This window comes from Gracilinanus agilis, chromosome 2 (assembly GCF_016433145.1).
Source record: "Gracilinanus agilis isolate LMUSP501 chromosome 2, AgileGrace, whole genome shotgun sequence".
Taxonomy (NCBI): Eukaryota; Metazoa; Chordata; class Mammalia; order Didelphimorphia; family Didelphidae; genus Gracilinanus; species Gracilinanus agilis.
This window is the reverse complement of record NC_058131.1, coordinates 609,514,581-609,533,619: the sequence shown is the minus strand read 5'-3', so window position 1 is coordinate 609,533,619 and position 19,039 is coordinate 609,514,581. Positions and strand designations below refer to the sequence as shown.

The window sequence follows — 19,039 nt, the reverse complement described above, 5'->3', positions numbered from 1 at the left end:
TATATATATATATATATATATATATATATATAGCTATATAGCTAAAGTACTACCTATGTGACTTTTTTTTAAGTTCTGTTTTTTGCCTCCTATTTTTAGCTCAGTCTTTGAAACCAGGGAGATCACTTACAGCCAAGAAGCCATTTAAAGCTAAGAGGACACATTGTTCAATGAAACAACTATTTAAGTTATTAGGTATTTTGTTTTTCCCTGCTGCGTTGCCAGAGGTATCTGGCATTTGGGAAAAGCCTACACAACTGCTAAAAGAGCCTACAAGTTAATGCTGCAGTTATTCTAATGGTCAGTGGCCATGGCAGCTGAAGAGTTATTTATAAAGTCAACTGCTTTGTTCATGGCTCGTTTGTTCACCCAGGGAGGTAGTTCTGGGTCTGGTGTCAGATCTGTGATTTTTTTTTAAGCTATCACTTCTTCAGTATCTCATCATGTTGGTTCGTAACATGAAGACTGTGTTTTAATAAGCAACAAGAAAAATATTCTCAGTACAGTAATGATTCTGAACCATAAATGATATAAGTGATATAGGAAGCAACAGAATATAAAATATGTCTATAAAGCAGAAAGATTATTTTTAATTCCGGAAGTTACATATCCAAATGAGAGTTATTCTTCAAAGTGTTCACCTTGGGAAGTTATAGAGCTCAATGGTTCAAAAATACACTGCTATTTCTCTGCCTTCCCACCCCAGGAAAATGAAATCTATTCAAAAGGAACTTCACTCTGCTATTTATTATTACCTGTGTAACCCTGGACAAATCATTTGATCTCTCTAAGTCCCTTTTGTGAGGTTGTGAAGTTAAGTAGATTAGATGATCTGAGGTTTCTCTGAGCTCTAGATTCTATGACAGGGGTCGGCAACCTTTTTGGCCGTGAGAGCCATAAACGCCACATTTTTTAAAATGTAATTTCGTGAGAGCTGTACAGTGCTCACAGTGCGCGCTCCTGTAACAGCACCTGAAAAAAAATTGATTTTATGGCTCCTGCAGAAAGAGCCATATGTTGCCGACCCCTGTTCTATGATATCATAAGCATATGTAAATATATACTGAAAAATAACCTAATCAATACCCCGCCCCTCATATAATCACTTCTATTTTATCCAGTCCCTGAGGTTCCTCCTAACTATTAGTAGCCATACTCCTTTTGTGGCTTTAACTCCATAGTCTACAGCGTCCATTTTTATTTCACTGTCATCCTATATTGCTTTGAGCCCTGATTGTTCTCTGTTTTTCATGCTGATCTACCATGCCCAAACTTGGACTACAATCACAAGTTGCTTTCTGTTTTAATTCACAGGCCCCAAGGTAGAATGCTGGGAAAAGACCCAAAGCTATACACATCTAAAGTCTACTACAAATTTACATTGTCCTGCTTCAATTGGACCCTCACCATTGTTGGCAACCTTGTTAGTTATCCCTATGTTTCTTTCTTACTTTGTTTACAAAAATGATTTCTCTGACCTTCCTGAAGCTCTAAGTCACATTCACAGGGCCTGTACTCTTGGCAGATTAACTCTACTTTGCTGAAATCAAGGTCAGAAATTGGTGAGGGAAGAGACTGAAGGCAGGAAGAAATCCTCCTCCAGGGTCATTGCAATAGCCCAAGCAAGAAGTATCAACTTGAACAAGGCCCTGGTAATGACAATAAGCAGCAAGGGAGCACAGTTGATAGAATGCCAAGGCTGGGGTCCAGATGACTCATCTTCCTAAGTGCAAACCTGGTCTCAGATTCTTACTAGCTATGTGACCCTGGGTAAGTCATTTAACTCTATTTGCCTCAATTTCCTCATCTATCAAGTGAGCTGGAGAAACTCTAGGAAGCTGAAGGAAATAGCAAACCACTCTGGTGTCTTTGCCAAGAAAACCTCAAATGGGATCACATGTGACTGAAAATGACTAAACAACAAAAGTCAGGGTGGATGATCTGGTGAGTAAGATCATCCAGCAGATAACAGTGGCACTGAGCTAGACCATAGGGAAAATGTTTTGAAAATGAGTGGATTATCTTCAAATATTGATACATGGATACAGAAAGGCTCAAGTGTGACAGTTCAGATTTCAGGAACTGCTCTAGAAGGTACTAATCCAGGTGCATATATAACAAAAACAGAGATCAGGAAACAGGTTCCTTAGTAAAGAAGCATTCTGTTTTAGACATGTTGATTTTCAAGTGATAGCAGAATACCCACATGGAAATACACAATGGACAGTCAGAATTATTTTTAAAAAGAGTTGCAGATGAGGGAATCATCACTATCAAGGCAATCTCTGAAGCCACCAGAGTAGAAAACCTTCCCAAGGAAGAAGATTGGGAGAGAAAGAAATTAGGGATTGAACCCTAAAGAATACTTAACACTTTTAAGGGACTGGAAGAATAGCCTGAAACAATAGAGTAAGAGAGGTAGGAAGAAAATCAAAATAGCATAATGTCACAAAGGTGTTAAAAAATACAGGAGATCAGAAACAGAGGGAACAGAGGGAAAGCACAAAAGCAGCAGCTTTGCAGTATTGGATAAAGAGGGCTGTGCACCCCCCCTCAGCTTCACAAGCTCTGCTGGACTGAACCTGCCAAGCTGTCTCCTTTAACAATTGCCAAAGTCAAGTAACCAAGGAGTTGGGAGTGTGCTGGCAACTCCTCTAGCCTCTTGACTTGGGGTTGGGTTGGTTGTTGGTATGGGCTGGTATTAATGCTGGATGGATAAAGCTGAAATTCTGACTACGTAAAATAAGGTTCCCCTTCCTAATAGCTTTGGATGGTTACTAATTAAGAAAGGTACTCCAATCTTTGGTTGAACTTATTAACAAGGTTTATTTCTCACTTAACAAGAGTCAAGGACAAGGAATGAGGTAAGAGGTTTAGGGGTGCTAAATCTAAGCTAATATAAAGAAGGTGAACAGAGATTGTAGATGCTGGTAGATCAATGATAGGCTGGAGCTTCTTCACCCTCTCACTAACCCTGGCTTGGCCTGGCTGGAGCCAAACCAAAGGATAGGGAAAGCTACTGATGTTCTTCATCAGTAGGTATGATAGTTCTCTAGGTCTCTCAGACAAGGAAGTTAGATTGCAGGTACAGATGCCTACCCACCCTCTTGAACCTCCCTCCACCCAAGAATGCTCCAGACTGAGCAGAGTTGTGCTGTGCATGATGGGTATTTATAGGGTTGGTTCCAACTGTCTTTTGCCCTTGGCTCAAGCCACCTGGGTACATTCCGAGGTCTTCAACCTACGATCCTGTCAATCAAGATGATTTCCATTTTGTCCCAGTAATTCCTTATAACAAAGGGAAAGAAAAGCTTTCAAGGGAGGAGTTAGTCAACAATGTCAACTGTAACAAAGATGTCAAGGCAAATAGAGGTCAGAGGAAAAAAGCCATTGGATTTGGAAAGAATTAACTCATTGGTAACTTTAGAGAGAGCAATTTAGAGGACAACAGTTATAATATGAATGATTGAAAAAAAGATTTATTAACCACCTTCTATCCTATAGGCACTGTCTGAAGCCCTGAAGATACAAATAAAGATACAAGATACAGATACAAAAAAGTTCCTTCCTTCAAGAAGTTTGCATTTTAATGGGTAGAAGACAGCACAAAGAGGAACTAGAAAGTGAGATCATCACAGAAAATAAACTGCAACTCATTTGTGCCTGAACTTGCATCCTTCCATTGGTTACATTTATGTTACAATTACAAATACATTACAATTAACATGTATTTGTAAAGATATTGTTTGTTTCTAATATCATCTTCAGTTTAGAAGACATTCTTCCCTTCCTATAAGGATACCACTTAAAATTGTAAAAAAATATATAAAGAAATGGAAAAAGTAGTCTATCAGAAAAAAAGGCAACAGAAAAAAGTAGTTGTTAAGCTACAGTTACATCAACTAAAAAAGACAATTAATGCAATGTTCAGTGTCCATAGTCCTCAAAGCCATTTCTGTAAAGGAGGGAGGGAAGTGCATTCTCTCATTTCATCTTCATATCCAAAGCTTGATTATTATAATTGCATAGTGATTATTTGCATTTTCTTCTATTCTTTCTCATAATATCATTGTAATCAGTTTTCATATAATTTTCCTGGTTCTGCTTATTTTATGCTTTACTGATTTATGTATTTTTCCCATGCTTCTCTGAATTCTTTATACTCATCATTTCTTAGAAAAGAGTACTATACCATTTTATTTATATACCTCATTTTGTTTAGCCATTTCCCAATCAAAGGGCAACTACTTTACTTCTAAATCTTGATTATCCCTCCCAAAAAGTGCTTGATGAATTGATGAATATTTTGGTGTATTTGAAACATTTTTTTTCTATTGTTGATCTTCTCAGAATAAATACCTAAGAAAGGGATACCTGGGGCAAAGGATAAGAAAATTGTATGTTTTCCTATAATTATTCCAAATTGCTTTCCATAGTAGTCAGACAAATTCAATGACCCACAAACAGTACATTAGTGTGCCAGGCCTCTCAGATCTTCCAACAATTGTCATTTTCCTTTACCGTCATCATTGCCAATTGGATGGGCATATGAGGTGGATCCTCAAGGTTGTTTTGGTTTGCATTTCTCGTTATTAAGCATTTTTATTAATTAATAATACTTCATTACAGTCCAACCCTTCCAGTATGTACCCTAGTAAGTTTTGGTAGGTATAAGGTTCAATCCTTCATCTCCCTTTCACTATTCCAGTGACTCCCTAATATCCAGATTACCAGTCAATATTTAGCAAATCTTATTCTAATGAACTACAACAAAAATAGTTCTATCTTTTAGCTTTGTGTTGGCCCTTGAGATGTATACTGTCTTCCTTCTAGTACCTAACAAGTTGACTATTTGAGGTTCAAGATGATTTCCTTTATTTCTGAATTGGACTAATTTCTACCCTGCTCACCACTGTCTTTGTATATGGAAGACCCTTATCTATACAGTTATACTGTCACTAACACTTCACCAAGCTTCTAATAGCTCAGTTAACAAGGCTGAAGTACTTTCTCTGGGAAAGTAGTTTTTATCTATAATTAAGTCCAATATATCCCTTGATAGCACAACACTCCAAATTACAAGTACAAACTCATCTCAGGGGTAGGAGATGAACTAATAGGATTAGCTGTTAATGGAAGAAAATGGGCCATCCTGAGTCACTACCTCTACTCAAAATGGTTTGGTGATACCCCAGGAGGGTTGAGCTCAACCTCACAGAGAAGCGAAATGATTTGGGGTTTAATGGCCAACCAACAATCTCAAGAGAAAGTTTAAAAAAGGTGTGTGTGTGTGGGGGGGGTAGTTTGCCTCTCCTTGGGCATAATCCAGCAAGTTCCCTTTGGACAGTAAATTTTTATGAAATTTTAAATCCACATCATATCATCACAGCCTATTAGATATAACATCAGGAAGTATTTCATTATACACCCAAGCTATAGCATGGCATAGGAGGAATAAGTAAGAATAAGAATAAGGAGACTTGAGTTTTCAATTTAGTGCTATCACTATTTAGCTAATTAATTGACCCAGCTCACCTCACCTTTTTGGGCTTCATTTTCCCTATCTTTCAAGTTAAAAAGTTGAGCAGGATTATCTCTAAGGCTCTTTTTATTTATATGATTATATGATTCAAAATATGTAAGGAAGAGGGTTATAAAAAGTCAAGGAAAGAGTAATACAGAAGAAAAAAGGAACATATTTTTACAAATACTTTGAAGGCCTCACTCCTGTCTTACACTTCTTCCTTGGTAATAGCAGTGCCTCCCAAATCACCAGACCCACTTCCAACCAAAACTACACAGCGATCATGGCCACATCTCCCAGACCATTGGTAGTGCTTCTAGATCAGTCCTCAAGGCCACCATCAGAAAAAGCATTTGCAAAAGAGCCAAACTGGATAAGCTGAAGCAGCAAGATCCCCTGTAGGAGAGACAGGAGGCAGTTTGTGCCAAGCAAATCCAATCACCACTATCATCATCATTTTGACCATCATTTCTCCTTAGACTTTAATGGACAGGTTAAGCCCTTGAACCTAAGAACCTTGGGAATAGCAATACTACCCAAACCATAGACCTACTTCTAGACACAATAAACATTGAGGGGATAAATCGCTGTAAAGAGAGATTTACATTCCTCATTACTATCAGTGACAATTGCTGACCAACTACCATCAAACTTCAAATAAGGACCAAAGCCCTGGGTGTGGTAGTACCTCTCAAACCACCAGTCCTCCTTCCAGACCAGCCCTCAAAGCCCTCATGTGAAGATATGACTCCTGAGCAGAAGGCACAAAACATCTCCACCAACTGCCAACCAACTTCCAAACCCAGGGCAGGCAAGCAAGGCACCTAGCAGGAGAGATTTGTGTGGATACAATTTGCTCCCCAGGACTTTCTTACCCAGCATCCTATTTGCATGAGAACACTGAGTGCGGACACTGCATGGGTACACAAATGGGATGCTGGGTAAGAGAGTCCTGGGGAGCAAATTCTATCCACACAGACTGAATGTGGCACATACCAGACTGGTCAGACAGTCACCAACATCCTGACCAATATTTCTCTTCAGAACTCAATGGAGTTAACCCAGAACTCTGAACCCAAGAGCCTTTGCAATAGCAATTCCTGTATAGAGAGATGCAGCTTGGCAACTGCTCTTGCAGATGTTAACAGTCATAGCTACTGAAAACCCAGAAAAAAAAGTTCTTGTCACCAAAGTCCTTGGCATTGTCAAATAGTCCCAAATTGGAAATTGATATGATTTTATCAATGGAAATACCATTAAAGAAGAGGCATTAACACAAGTGCTTTGCTGCTGCAACCTAAGAACCATGGGACCTTTCCATCTGATTTGCAACTAAAACCTTCCACAGAATCTAGGCAAGTTCCTGAAGAGCAGAGACTGTATTGCCTTTCTATTTGGATCTTCAGCACTTAGCACAATGTTTTAAATACTGTAAGCAATTAATAAATGTTTTGTTTATTCTTTCAAATCCTTCGGAGTTTAATGACACCCAACTAGACTCATAAGCACTCAAAACTTTCTATAACTGAAGAATTTATGTCTTAAGGCAAACAGCACCAAACAGTAGATTAGGATCTATTATTAACCCAGAAGACCTTCAAATAAGTTTACTGAAATAATGTCCCATTCTCAAAATGAACAGGGAAACTCTGGCTGCAATAACACTTGCTATATACCCTCAACACCAGCTCAAACTGCTTAGACTTTATTATGTTAAATAATGTTATAGAAAAACTCATCTGAAAGTGGTATAATGGATGACCTGGAAATGGAGTAGGAACAGGGAGGGGAGGAGACTAGTTAGGAGATTTCAACCATGAGAAAATAAAAGTTTAGACAATGGAATCAAAAGAGGAGAAATAAAAGGCATTTTGAAGAGAGACTTAAGTATTTATTGGGTGAAAAAGAAGCAAGATTCCAATTTTCAATTTTCATCCAATTTTCAAGTCTGAGAGATAGAGAAAAAGGGAATGCTGAGAATGAGAAAAAGAGTATTTTTGTGAATACAAGGGAAATAGGGAAGGATAGGGATAACAAGTTAGTTTTAGATAAATTAAATTTGATGTGGTAGGCTAAGTAGAACTATCTGACAGACTAAAGGACTATGGAATTGATACTCAGGATAGAGTTTAGGGCAGGAAATATAGATTCTATAATTTTTTGACCTAGTTTCAGATTTTTTTAATTACTTTCTAAGGAAACATTATATAAAAATATGTGCGTCAGATTTGTGATTTCAAGGAACAAGTTAAAGTTGTTATACCCAGTTGATCTAATGACAGTGCTTTATGAAAGTATGCATACCAATTTAGTGGACATTCTCATTTAAACACAAAAGATAAAAGATGTGTGTCCTGACACACTACCATTGTGGGTCTTGGTTTTGGCTCAGCTCAGGGAAATGAGGTCATTCATTACATTAACTTTGTCACACAAGTAACTGCAACTAAGGTGACCTTTTCTTTCCAAGTACTAGACAAGTCATCAATGGCCAGCAGATATGAGAAGCTGTTCAGTTCTTCATTGCACTAAGGTAGACAAAGGGATCTGGAGTCTTTTGCTAGATAACTTTGAGTTAACCAGTCATGAGTGGGCCGAAAGAGGTTAAATAGAGGAGTGGGTAAAAATCCCTTTGCAGTCAGAGACTATACTCATAGATATTCATTAGTCATTCTAGTGGTCTTTATCTACATATATCCTCCAACTTCCTCTGCGTGAAAGGGTCCTGATGTAAACTGGCCTTCATCAACAAGTAGTCAAGTAATAGGCATGCTAGTACACTCTCCTACCTTGGCTCCATCCACACTGATAATCCGATAGCTGTTTCTTGTGCTGTCATAGAAGTAGGAAACAGTGACTGCCTGCTTGCTTGCAGGCATCCAGTTCTTCTTTGTGCTGGGGTCTATTTGGAAGACATGTGCTCTGGTGGTGAAGATGGGTTGTTCTCTGGAATAGATGAGAAAAGGAAAAACAGACATTTGAGTTTGTGGAAGATGACATGTTCTCTCCTTTTTCAAAACTCCGTATAATAACAAGATTAAAAGAAGCTTGCCTTCCATAATACTGGAATTAATGAGTCTCCTGGGAACAAAGCCAAAGCAGTGTTAAAGAAATACAACAAACAAAATATTTTTGAAGTTTTTTGATTGAGTGTGTGTGTGTTAAGCAGGTTGTAAAATTGCTCAGAGCTAGGATGGTTAATTGATAATGTTAAGAAATTGTATTTTTTTTTCCCTTTTAAAACAATCTTGAGCTCCTGTAAAGACAGGAGTCAGGAAGAGGTGAAATCCTCACTTCCTCTTAGCCTGCAGGTATGAGTCATGAACAAATCCATCTCTTATCCTGTGCGTTTCTAGCCTTCAAACCCCCACTCAAACCACCTGCCAATATGAAGAAGCAAGCCCACAGGAAAAACTCTGGTATAGGGGCATGACCTTGAACTACTTATTTAACTAATGTGGACCTCTGTTTCCTTACTGTATAATGAGAGAGTTGGACTAAATTGTTTTTTTTTTTTCTAGCTCTAAATCTCATGATCCTAAGATATAATGTTTTGTTTTCTTCAATGAACAGTTGTGGGTTATATCATTCCTTTCTCCCTCCCCTTCACATCTTTTTTCTGCTTCTGTTTGTCAGTGGCACCACCATTCTCCCAGACGCCGGCTTGAAAACTTAAGAGTCATCTTTGACTCATCCTTTTTTATCTCTATAATCAGTGAGTATACACTAAAATATTTTTGGCTTCCAAAGTTCTCTGGTTTCTACTCTCTCCATCCTTCTTCATTCCCACTGCCATCTCCCCACCTCCTAGTCTATCTAGGGCTTTATCATCTTATACACAGTTTACCACTTGTTTAATAGTCTCTCTTAATCTCACATAACCACTACTAAACTGTTACCTTCCTACCACACTTCTTTTAACCTTCGTAGGGAACTCCATTGTCTTCCTCTTGGTTGTCTGAATCAATACAAACACCTTCACTTAATTTCTGAAGCTCCTTGATGAGCTGATCCCATCCCACCTGTCCACATTTATTTACTACTACTCTTCAACATGAATACACTCTTCTAGTCAGACCAATTCTTCTTTATCTACCCAACTTGCCACTAGATGTTCTTTCCTTTCTACCTTTGCTCATGCTTTTTCTTCTCCCACACAAGTACTATATGCCTTTCTTTTCCACCTAATCATTTCCTATCAGTTATTCAAGTTTCAAGGCAATTCCTACTTTTTTCCCAAACTGAGTTCGACTCTCTTTTTATTTTATTTTATTTTTTTAAATATATTTTTCCATGTTTACATGATTCATTTTCTTTTCCTTCCCTCTTCCCTCCCCCAGAACTGACAAGCAATTCCACTGGGTTGTACAAACGTTATCACTTGATACATATTTCCATATTATTCATTTTTGCAATAGAGCAATGAGATAACTGATAAGTCATATGTTTTTCTTTTGCTTTTCTACTCCCATAGTCTTTCTCTCAATGTGGATATCATTCTTTCACATAAATCCTTCAGGCGTGTCTTGGATTATTGCATTGCTACTAGTAGCAAAGTCCATTACATTGGATAGTTCCAAAATGTTCAACTTTCTGTGTACAATGTTCTCCTGGTTCTGTTCATTTCACTCTGCATCAGTTTATTGAGGTTCTCCCAGTTCTTATAGAAATCCTCCAGATTATCATTCCTTTCAGCACAATAGCATTCCATCACCACCATATACCACAATTTGTTCAGCCATTCCCCAATCAAGGGACATCCCCTCATTTTCCAATTTTTTGCCACCACAAAGAGTGCGGCTATAAATATTTTTGTACAAGTATTTTTCATTATTATCTCTTTAGGGTACAAACCCAATAGTGGTATTTCTGGATTGAAGGGCAGGCAGTTTTTTAAAGCCCTTTGGGCATAATTCCAAATTGCCTTCCAGAATGGTTAGATTCATTCACAACTCCACCAGCAATGCATTAGTGTCCCAATTTTACCACATCCCCTCCAACACTTATTATTTTCCTTTATTGTCCTATTGACCAATCTGCTAACACCCCCTTTTCTGAAATTCTATTACACTAATAATCTATACTTAATTTTTCTCTATTTCATGACACAAAATGTCTCTCCAAACATTTCTCTATCATAAAGGATTTGAAGACAAAAATAACTCATGCATTCCTCATCTGGCCCAACCAAGTACATGAAGTAATAATGTTCTTTAGATTCTTGATTAAGAGCCAATGGGCTGGTAGGTGGCCATTGGGTAGAGTACCAGGCCCAGAGTTGGGAATACTCCTCTCCCTGAGTTCAACTAGCTATGTGAGTCTGGGCAAATCACTTAACCCACTTAATACTGTTTGTCTCAGTTTCCTCCTCTGCAAAAAAACATCATTTGAAGAAAGAAATGGATAGTCAGCTATAAATTAAGTATTTATTATATACACAGGGCCATAGATTTAGAAATAGAAAGGATCATAGCATTCACCTGGTCCATATTCCTCATTTTATTCTAGAAACAACTTCATAAACTGAAGTCCCATAAAGAAATTAATACTGGAGCAAGGTTTGGGGAGAGATGTATGTACCTCTTCAGGCTCTGCCTCAGTTCCCCAAGGATGGATCAAGTTCTGTGGAGTCATGGGAATATACAATAGAGAAGGCCTAGAACCTTGGACCCTCAAAATCCACTCTGGAATTTAAAAAGTAACAATCTTCAGTGAAATACTTTAAAATGAAGGACATGTTAGTATGAATATGTTCACTGTAAGATTATTATACAGTATGAGACTCAATTAAGCTATTAAGTCACAGACTTCATTTAAGTTAATTTACATTATATTTCATTTTGTTGACAGCTCAAGTACAGTATTTCTTAAAAGATCGAGAAATAATGAGATCCTGCCAGTCTGTTAATTGAGGAAGAATGAAGAAGAGCTATGGAATACATTAGAATACCTCTTTGATCTCTTTGTCGTTTCTCTCTTCTAGTGGAGGAGAAGCAGTTAGATGGAAAGAAATTTGACTGGACTGGACTAATCTTGTCTATAATCTGGAGAATCCAAACTAACCCTATTTAGATTTACTCATGCTGCTTTTTTGACTCTCCAAAGTCTCTATGCTACACCCAGGCTTGATTTCCTATTCCAAAAAGTCCCTTCTTTCTTTAGGTCCCATTCAAGTTTCCTATTTCTATAGTGATCTTAAGTAAATGGAATTCTGATTAGCAAAGCAATTCAAAATAAAGACTTTTTCAGCTTCCACTTCCCACCTCATTCCCAGCTCCCCACCTGGATTTCCCAAGAGTCAAAATACTTCAAATTGGTCCTCAAATACACCATTAACCTCTGAAAGTAGCTAGGCACCCAATTGAGGCTCAATAAAAACCAAAATAGTCACTAGTGGAAAGAACATAGATTGTCATAGCAATCCTCAAGTCTCTAGAATTATAAATCTGCAGGTATTAATGGCCTTCTTCTTTTAGTACCCTATCCTAGGAAAGTTTCTATTAAAAATCTCCTTTTAAAATTTTGTTCCAGAAATCTTCCTGTCAGCAGATTACTATTTTTAAAATGTTAATTTGAAAGATGGGAATCTTATTTGATTAATGCTAATACAAAAGCACTATAGAACTATCTTGTCCCTTAAAATGTTTTTTAAATGTCTATATTTTGAAATTTTTACCTTGGAATACAATATTCTATTAGTCTTGGTGAGCAACACTAATGATGAATTTTATGGTTATTGTAAGAAATAGCACCTGCTAGCTTCCTCTAGTTATGGGGTTAGAGACCACAAAGCATTGTGGCTGCTATAATGCTTCAGTGATATGAACACTATTAAACACTGAAATTCATTTTTATGAAATAGTAATTTCACTAAAGAACGAATTATAGGATTATAGGAGCATAGATTAAGAGCTAGGAGAGAACTTCAAGGTCATCTAAGCAATATTTCTCTGTTTCCTAATTGAAGTGTAGTCACTGAATTTAATACACATCAGCTTATGGGCTTCAAATACAAAAACTTTTAGTATTTAAGGCTATTCAGTAACCTAGAGCACTGGTCCTTGAGGTACCCTTTCAGCTAGGTTTTCTTATTGGATTCAAATATTTATTGAATGCCTTTTTTGTGCAAAGCTACCTTTGGATAGGATTTGCATAAGACATTGATCCAACAATCAAATTATGAATAAAAGTACTTTGTTTTCAGGAAATGATTAATAAGTTCCCAGTGTTCTTAACAATTAATCGCTTTAGCACTTTGCAGATTTTGAAGCATTTGGGCTCAGATCATCTCATTTGATCCTTACATATACCTATGAGGCAGGCAGAATATATATTTTCATTTTATAAATGAGGAAATTAAGACTCAAGAAAGATTATAGTGCTTTGCCCAAGTCTGTATGGCTAGTAAGACACAGAACTGGGGTTCTAGTGCACTTTCTCACTTACAACCCATTGGAGGGCAGAACAAGGAGTATGATAAAAGGAGACAGATTTTGGCTCAACGTGAGGAAAACTTATTAATAATTAATTGTTCTAAAGTTAAATAAGTTGCCTTGGGAATCACGAGTTCCCTATTAATAGAAAGGTCTTCAAGCACAGGTTGGATAACTATTTGTTGGGAATGTTTTAGGTGTAATTCCTAACTCAAGTAGAGTACAAGAACTCATCTAAAGTCTTGTCCAACTCTAAATCTGATAGGATTCTAGAATTCATTATTTTTTCCTACAATATTTGATGTTACTTTGGTCAGCAATAAAGTGTGTTTTGTCCAAAATCTCCCTTTTTGGATCATAGAATGTATAACAGAAAGAGCTCTGGCTTGTTGGTAGATTTGGGTTTGTAGATTTGACATTCACTAGTTGTAGGACCACAGCAAAATCATATTTCTGTTGCCTTACCTTAAGACGCTAATAATACTTGCACTGCCCATTGCACAAAGCACCTACATGGTAAACTTTAAATGTGCTTTTAAGACTCCCTGATCTTTCATAAAGGTAGTTTGGTGGTGCTGTGGATAAAATCAGGAAGACTTATCTTCCTGAGTTCAAATCCAGTGCCTTTGCCAAGAAACCCCCAAATGGGATTATAAAGAATTGGACATGGCTGAAAAATGAACAACAAAAGTCAAAGATAAAATCCACAGTATAATCTTATTACTTCCTATTTTATCATTAGGAACTGAAATCACCAGAATACAACATGAGCAATTAAATTGCACCAAGCCTCATTACTATAATGCCTCCTTGGTAAAAAGAGACACCAATATTAGGGGAATAGTCTAAAAGTGTAACCTTCCATATTGAAAAAGGTAAAGTGGGAAAATAATTGTAGCTCTAGACTATGACTTGCAGATAGATGGGCAGCCTGGTGAATTAGTTCACAAATCTATTTCATCTTGGGCAAGTGCCATGGATGGACAATAAGCTGGGACTAAAATTGACGAGAGAATCAAGCTTAGTTGTATTTGGGGAACTGGGCAATGCTTTCAACAATCCCTAGAAGCTCAAACAAAACTTTGTTTCTTTAACACTAATATTCTTAAGTGATGCTACATAACTATTAATCATGGAACATGATCATCTCAGGAAAATCAAGACTATAACTGGCTGAAGGGGCAATGAAAAATGCACATGGTGGGTGTATGCTACCAACAATGATTTGCAGCAAGAAAGAACATAGTAGAAAATATAACTGAGTACACATATGGCCAAAAAAGTCTGTTTGTGGAACATGAATGAGAAATAGCAGATGGGTAGCTGGTTCTCTCTTTCTGACATATTAAAAGACTCAAAAGAAAGCTGTGTAGTGAATTGGGTAGATCTCCTCTGGAAGGTGATGGATGTGAACTGTATGGAATGTGACATTATAGCAGGAATACATATAAATTGGTAGATGAAATATAGGCACTAATGAAATCCCAGATCCTTCAACATATTAAAGTAAGGAAATATTAAAAGGCTCTAATTTCCATCTTAACAGCTAGATTTATGAATGAAGTGTTCTATTTCTAAATACAATATCATAGACCGGCAGAGGGAGTACCCATGCTGATCATATCACTGAGTCACTGAAAAAATGAAGATCATTATATATAACTTCAATTTAAGGGAAATCCACATGTCTACTTACAGGTAAAGATGGGGAAAACTCCTCACAACTTGACAGTTTAAAAGCTTCCCATAGAAGCCATAAAAAATGCATAAGTCATTTAGAACTAGAATATATCTAAGAATTTAGATTTCGGGTAATAGTTGAAACCTATCTATCATTCCCTTTCTTTAAAGCTCAGGTCAAACACTACCTTCAACACGAGGCCTATCCTGACGCCCTCTGCTTCCAATGTTTCTCTACTGAAATTCCTTCCTACTTACTTTGTGTATGTTTGTTTGTGTATCTCTTGTCTCCTTAGAAATATAAACTCCATGAGGGCAGGGATTACAGCATCTTATTTTTGTTTTGTATCTCCTGTGCCTGGCTCAACATAGGGAACATAGTAAACACCTATAAATGCTGGTAAATTAACTGAATATGAAACAATTAAGGTTAAATCCACTTTCTTTTCTACTATTGTTATCTTGTACTTTGTTGAAATAGAAGGAAAGAGAGCATTTGCCAAAATCATTTCAACAAAAAGCTTTCTCCTTCAACGATAGTGAACCACTATAAATAGACCCTAATATCACAGTCCCTAAGATGATTTAAATGGAATAGAAATGGAATTAAAGAACAAAAACAGAAAAAGCAGCCAGAATGGACCAAGCTCACATGGATGACATGTGCTGTTGGTGATATAGTTGTTAGGGTATTTGGATATCAATAAATAAAGGATGGAAGGATAGAGGAGAAGATGACAGATCCACAAAGCTGTGTGTGTGGTGGGGGGAGTTTCAAACTTTATTAATACTGAAAAAGGCAATTAAGAAAACTTAAATGCCAGTCAATCTATATACTTATTCTCCCGTGTCCACAAAATTTTTTACAAAAGTCATCTATACATAAACTGAGGACATCTTGATGAGAATATTAGCAGGGATAAGTGTACTTTCACAAGCAATATTCAACAATGAATTCAGTCACCTCATAATTAACTAAGACTTAAAGAATATAAGATGCCACTGTGCCTGCTATTTGTTGGCCAATGAAAAGGTATTTGATTTGGCAGAATATACCAGTACCTTAGAAATGTTTTCACAGAAAGCTATCCATACATTGAAATCTTTCAAGTGTCCTTGCATAACATAACAACACACACACAAACCTGTTCTATGACCCAATTACTGATGCTGCTAAATGGTATCATGATGTGGAACACCCTGGCCTCCAAAAAACTAAAGATAAATATCACGGAGCAGGCAGTAGAGAAGTACATGATTAGTGTGAACAGACTGCAATAGATAACCAACCAGGAACTCCTAAGGAGGACAGGAGCAAAGGCTGTTATCAAAGAATTGTTACTGAATGAAGAAACTAAAGAAGATGATGTGTAATTTAGGGAAACATAAGAAAATACATATGAAATGAGAATAAAATAGCACAGCCAGGAGAACTGACACAAGAACTACTCAGGCATTATATGATATTGTCTTTCTTTTTACTTGTTACATAAGTAATTAGAACATGGAGGTCTACAACATTTTTTCATTACAGAATATAAAAGAAATTATCTCAGATTATTAATTATATGATTGCTTTTAAACAGATTTTTATTGGTTTAACAATATTTCATCTTGTATAATACAAATAGAAATTTATAATTGTTTTCATACATGCAATTCTTATTTTTGAAGAGAACTTGGGGAAATATTTGCAACATATTTTGTGAAGATAGCATTTTAGAAACATCATTTATTAATATCGGTGTTTTTAATTTACCCATTTTCACTTAAATATTTAAGTAGCTGCATCTCTCAGGAAGCCAAAGTCCCTTTAAAAAAAGAGAGAGAGAAAGAAACCAGGGTAACAATGTCATAATAATATGTCCTTTTCAGAATACTTGTTAATTACACTATTTGATTTGTGGGTTGAAAAAGGTTACTTCTAAATTTTAAGATTTATTCCAGAGATATAGGGGTTTTTTTTACTACATAATCGCATAAACAATTTTTTCAGAATTTGCCAAGTTGTGTGTAGTTTAGTAGTTTTCGTATAGTTACTACTTTATGATGAATAACTCAACTAGAATACAATAACCATCTAGTAAATAGAATAATTGTATCAATGTTGGGAATGGAAGGAAACATCATTAAAATGCTTCTAAAAAGAAAAAAAAAAAAGGTCTGTGATCTCATCAATTCAGAAGTTGCCTCTAATATTGTGGGTTGCAACTGGTCAGGCCAGCTGGCCCTCTTTCTTTCATGAATGGGTAGGATGGGAGTGGTCTACCCAACATGCTAGAGGTCTTCTTCACTGTCTCTTGATGAAATGTTGAACAGAACAGGGTCCAAAACAAAGTCCTGTAGCATTCCTACAAAGATCTTCTCCTATAAAATCAATTCACTAATTGCCTCTCTCTGGTCTAGACACTGATTACTTCTAAATCCAAGTAAATATACTATTATTGCATAGCCCAAGTCTTTATATCTCATCCCAAAATATGAGAGACTGTCAAATGACTTGCTGAAATCCAAGTATAATATTTCTGTGGTATTTACCTTGTTAGTGTAGTAATCATGTCAAGAAAAGAAATGGAATTATTTTGGCATGACATATTCTCAATGAATTCATGTTGATTTGTAGTGATCCACTGAATAAAAAGCCATGCCCAAAAGATAGCTAGCTGTGTATGAATTAAAACATTACAATTAAATGATTCTGTAAATATACAGGCACGAAAAATTGTATTGTAGTGAATTAATACTTTGCTTAATTTAGGTTTAAAAATGAGTAAATTAAATTTTTGTTTTATTTGTTTCATGGTATGGAAAAAGTCTATTTGTTTAATTTGTATGTGCAAAATGTTATGCTCAAAACAAATATAGCCTGTGGTAGTTGTGTATAAAAATAAGTCATTCATCTAGCTTCTGAAATCTAAGTGGGATGACATCATCACAGTACTAAAATATATAGACAGCTCAGAAGAGATTAGTTCCAACTCCAAAGTTCACAGGGGGATTGGCCATAAGCCGAAAAGTAGAAGGGAAGCATGCTTCAGGAAAAAAAAAATCAAAAGGAGGAGGCTGCTTCAGAAAGAAATCACAGAGGGTAGTTTTGTGTCAAGAAGGGGAATGCTTTGGGGTTTTCTGACTGAGGAAACTGGCTTCTCTGAACATTAAGGCAGAAATAAACCAGGAGCTTTTTAGAAACTTGTGACTCTTCATTTATTAAGGGAAAAAATAAAGCAATACGAATACAGACTTTTCAATGAGACTTTGGTTAAAAGTTGGCAATATGCTGTTAGAGAAAGTTTAGGGACTAAAATAAAGTGATAAGTTAAATAAGAAAACAGTTCATCACTTGTTTGTAATTTCATTTTCTTATTCTTCTTTGCTATATATTTTGGCAAGATTTATTTGTGATTGATGAAGCTAATTATTTTCTTAGAGCAAATATTGACATGTTTTACACACACATACATACACAGATGTGCATTTCCCTCAGCATGTTCTATTTTCCAGTTCAATGGCACAAGACTAAATTTCTGTGCAGGTTAAACTAGGAAAATGGAAACATTGGCTTACCTCATGGCAGTAAAAAGAGGAAAGGGCCTGGGAAATAAAACCCCTCAACATTTTTCCCAACTAGTCTTCAGTGACAGAGATATTATTGGACCTGTAGCCTGGGGAAGGCTAGGACTAGATGCAATACACTGGATTTGTGTTTTTAATCTCACAGATGTCCTGTAATTTGCCCTCTTCTCATTCCCCTCATGCTTCAAATTCTTACTGTCACTTGAATTCATCACCTTTCTAGAAATATGTGCCACCAAACACTGTTTCATAAATATAGCTAGTCTAAGCGGCAAGAATCCTTTTTGTTCAGCAGAAGTTTCAGTAAATGGAGTTCATGAAATCATGACAAATATTTACTGAGTGTCTGTTATGTGCACAAAGCCATATCAGTCCTTCCCTTCCATTTTACTGACGTTCTCCCAGAAAAAAAAAAGATAATATTGAAGATAATATCTCAGAATTTTTTAAAAACTGAAATTGCCTGAGAGGATAATTTTTTTTAAGTTTCACATTTTGTCTTAAAGTCTATACTGCACATTGGTCCCAAGGCAGAAGAGCAGTGAGGACTAGGCATTGGGGGGTGAGTGACTTACCCAAGGTCATACAATTAACTATCTGAGGCCAGGTTTGAACCCAGGACCTCCCATCTCTAGGCTTTGTTCTCCATCCACTGAGCTACCTAGCTGCCTCCATGATTCAGCTTTTAATTTACACACACACACACACACACACACAAAAGAAGAAAATTAGAGCCAGATTTCTACATAAGGCTATATAAATAATTCTTCCTCCCTCAAGACACATTTAGCTTTAACTACTTTTCCCTCCATCTGTACCACTCCCTTCT

General features: G+C 36.6%; 1 protein-coding gene across 2 annotated transcripts in view; it reads right to left on the bottom strand.

The window, feature by feature from the left end:
* The window catches only part of HOMER2 (homer scaffold protein 2), a 150,314-nt gene that overhangs the window by 51,951 nt on the left and 79,324 nt on the right, over positions 1 to 19,039 (bottom strand). For both annotated transcript variants that reach the window (XM_044665482.1, XM_044665483.1), the window contains exon 2: positions 8,314 to 8,470. In XM_044665482.1, the coding sequence (XP_044521417.1) occupies positions 8,314 to 8,470 (157 nt within the window). The remainder of the gene's footprint in view (positions 1 to 8,313; positions 8,471 to 19,039) is intronic.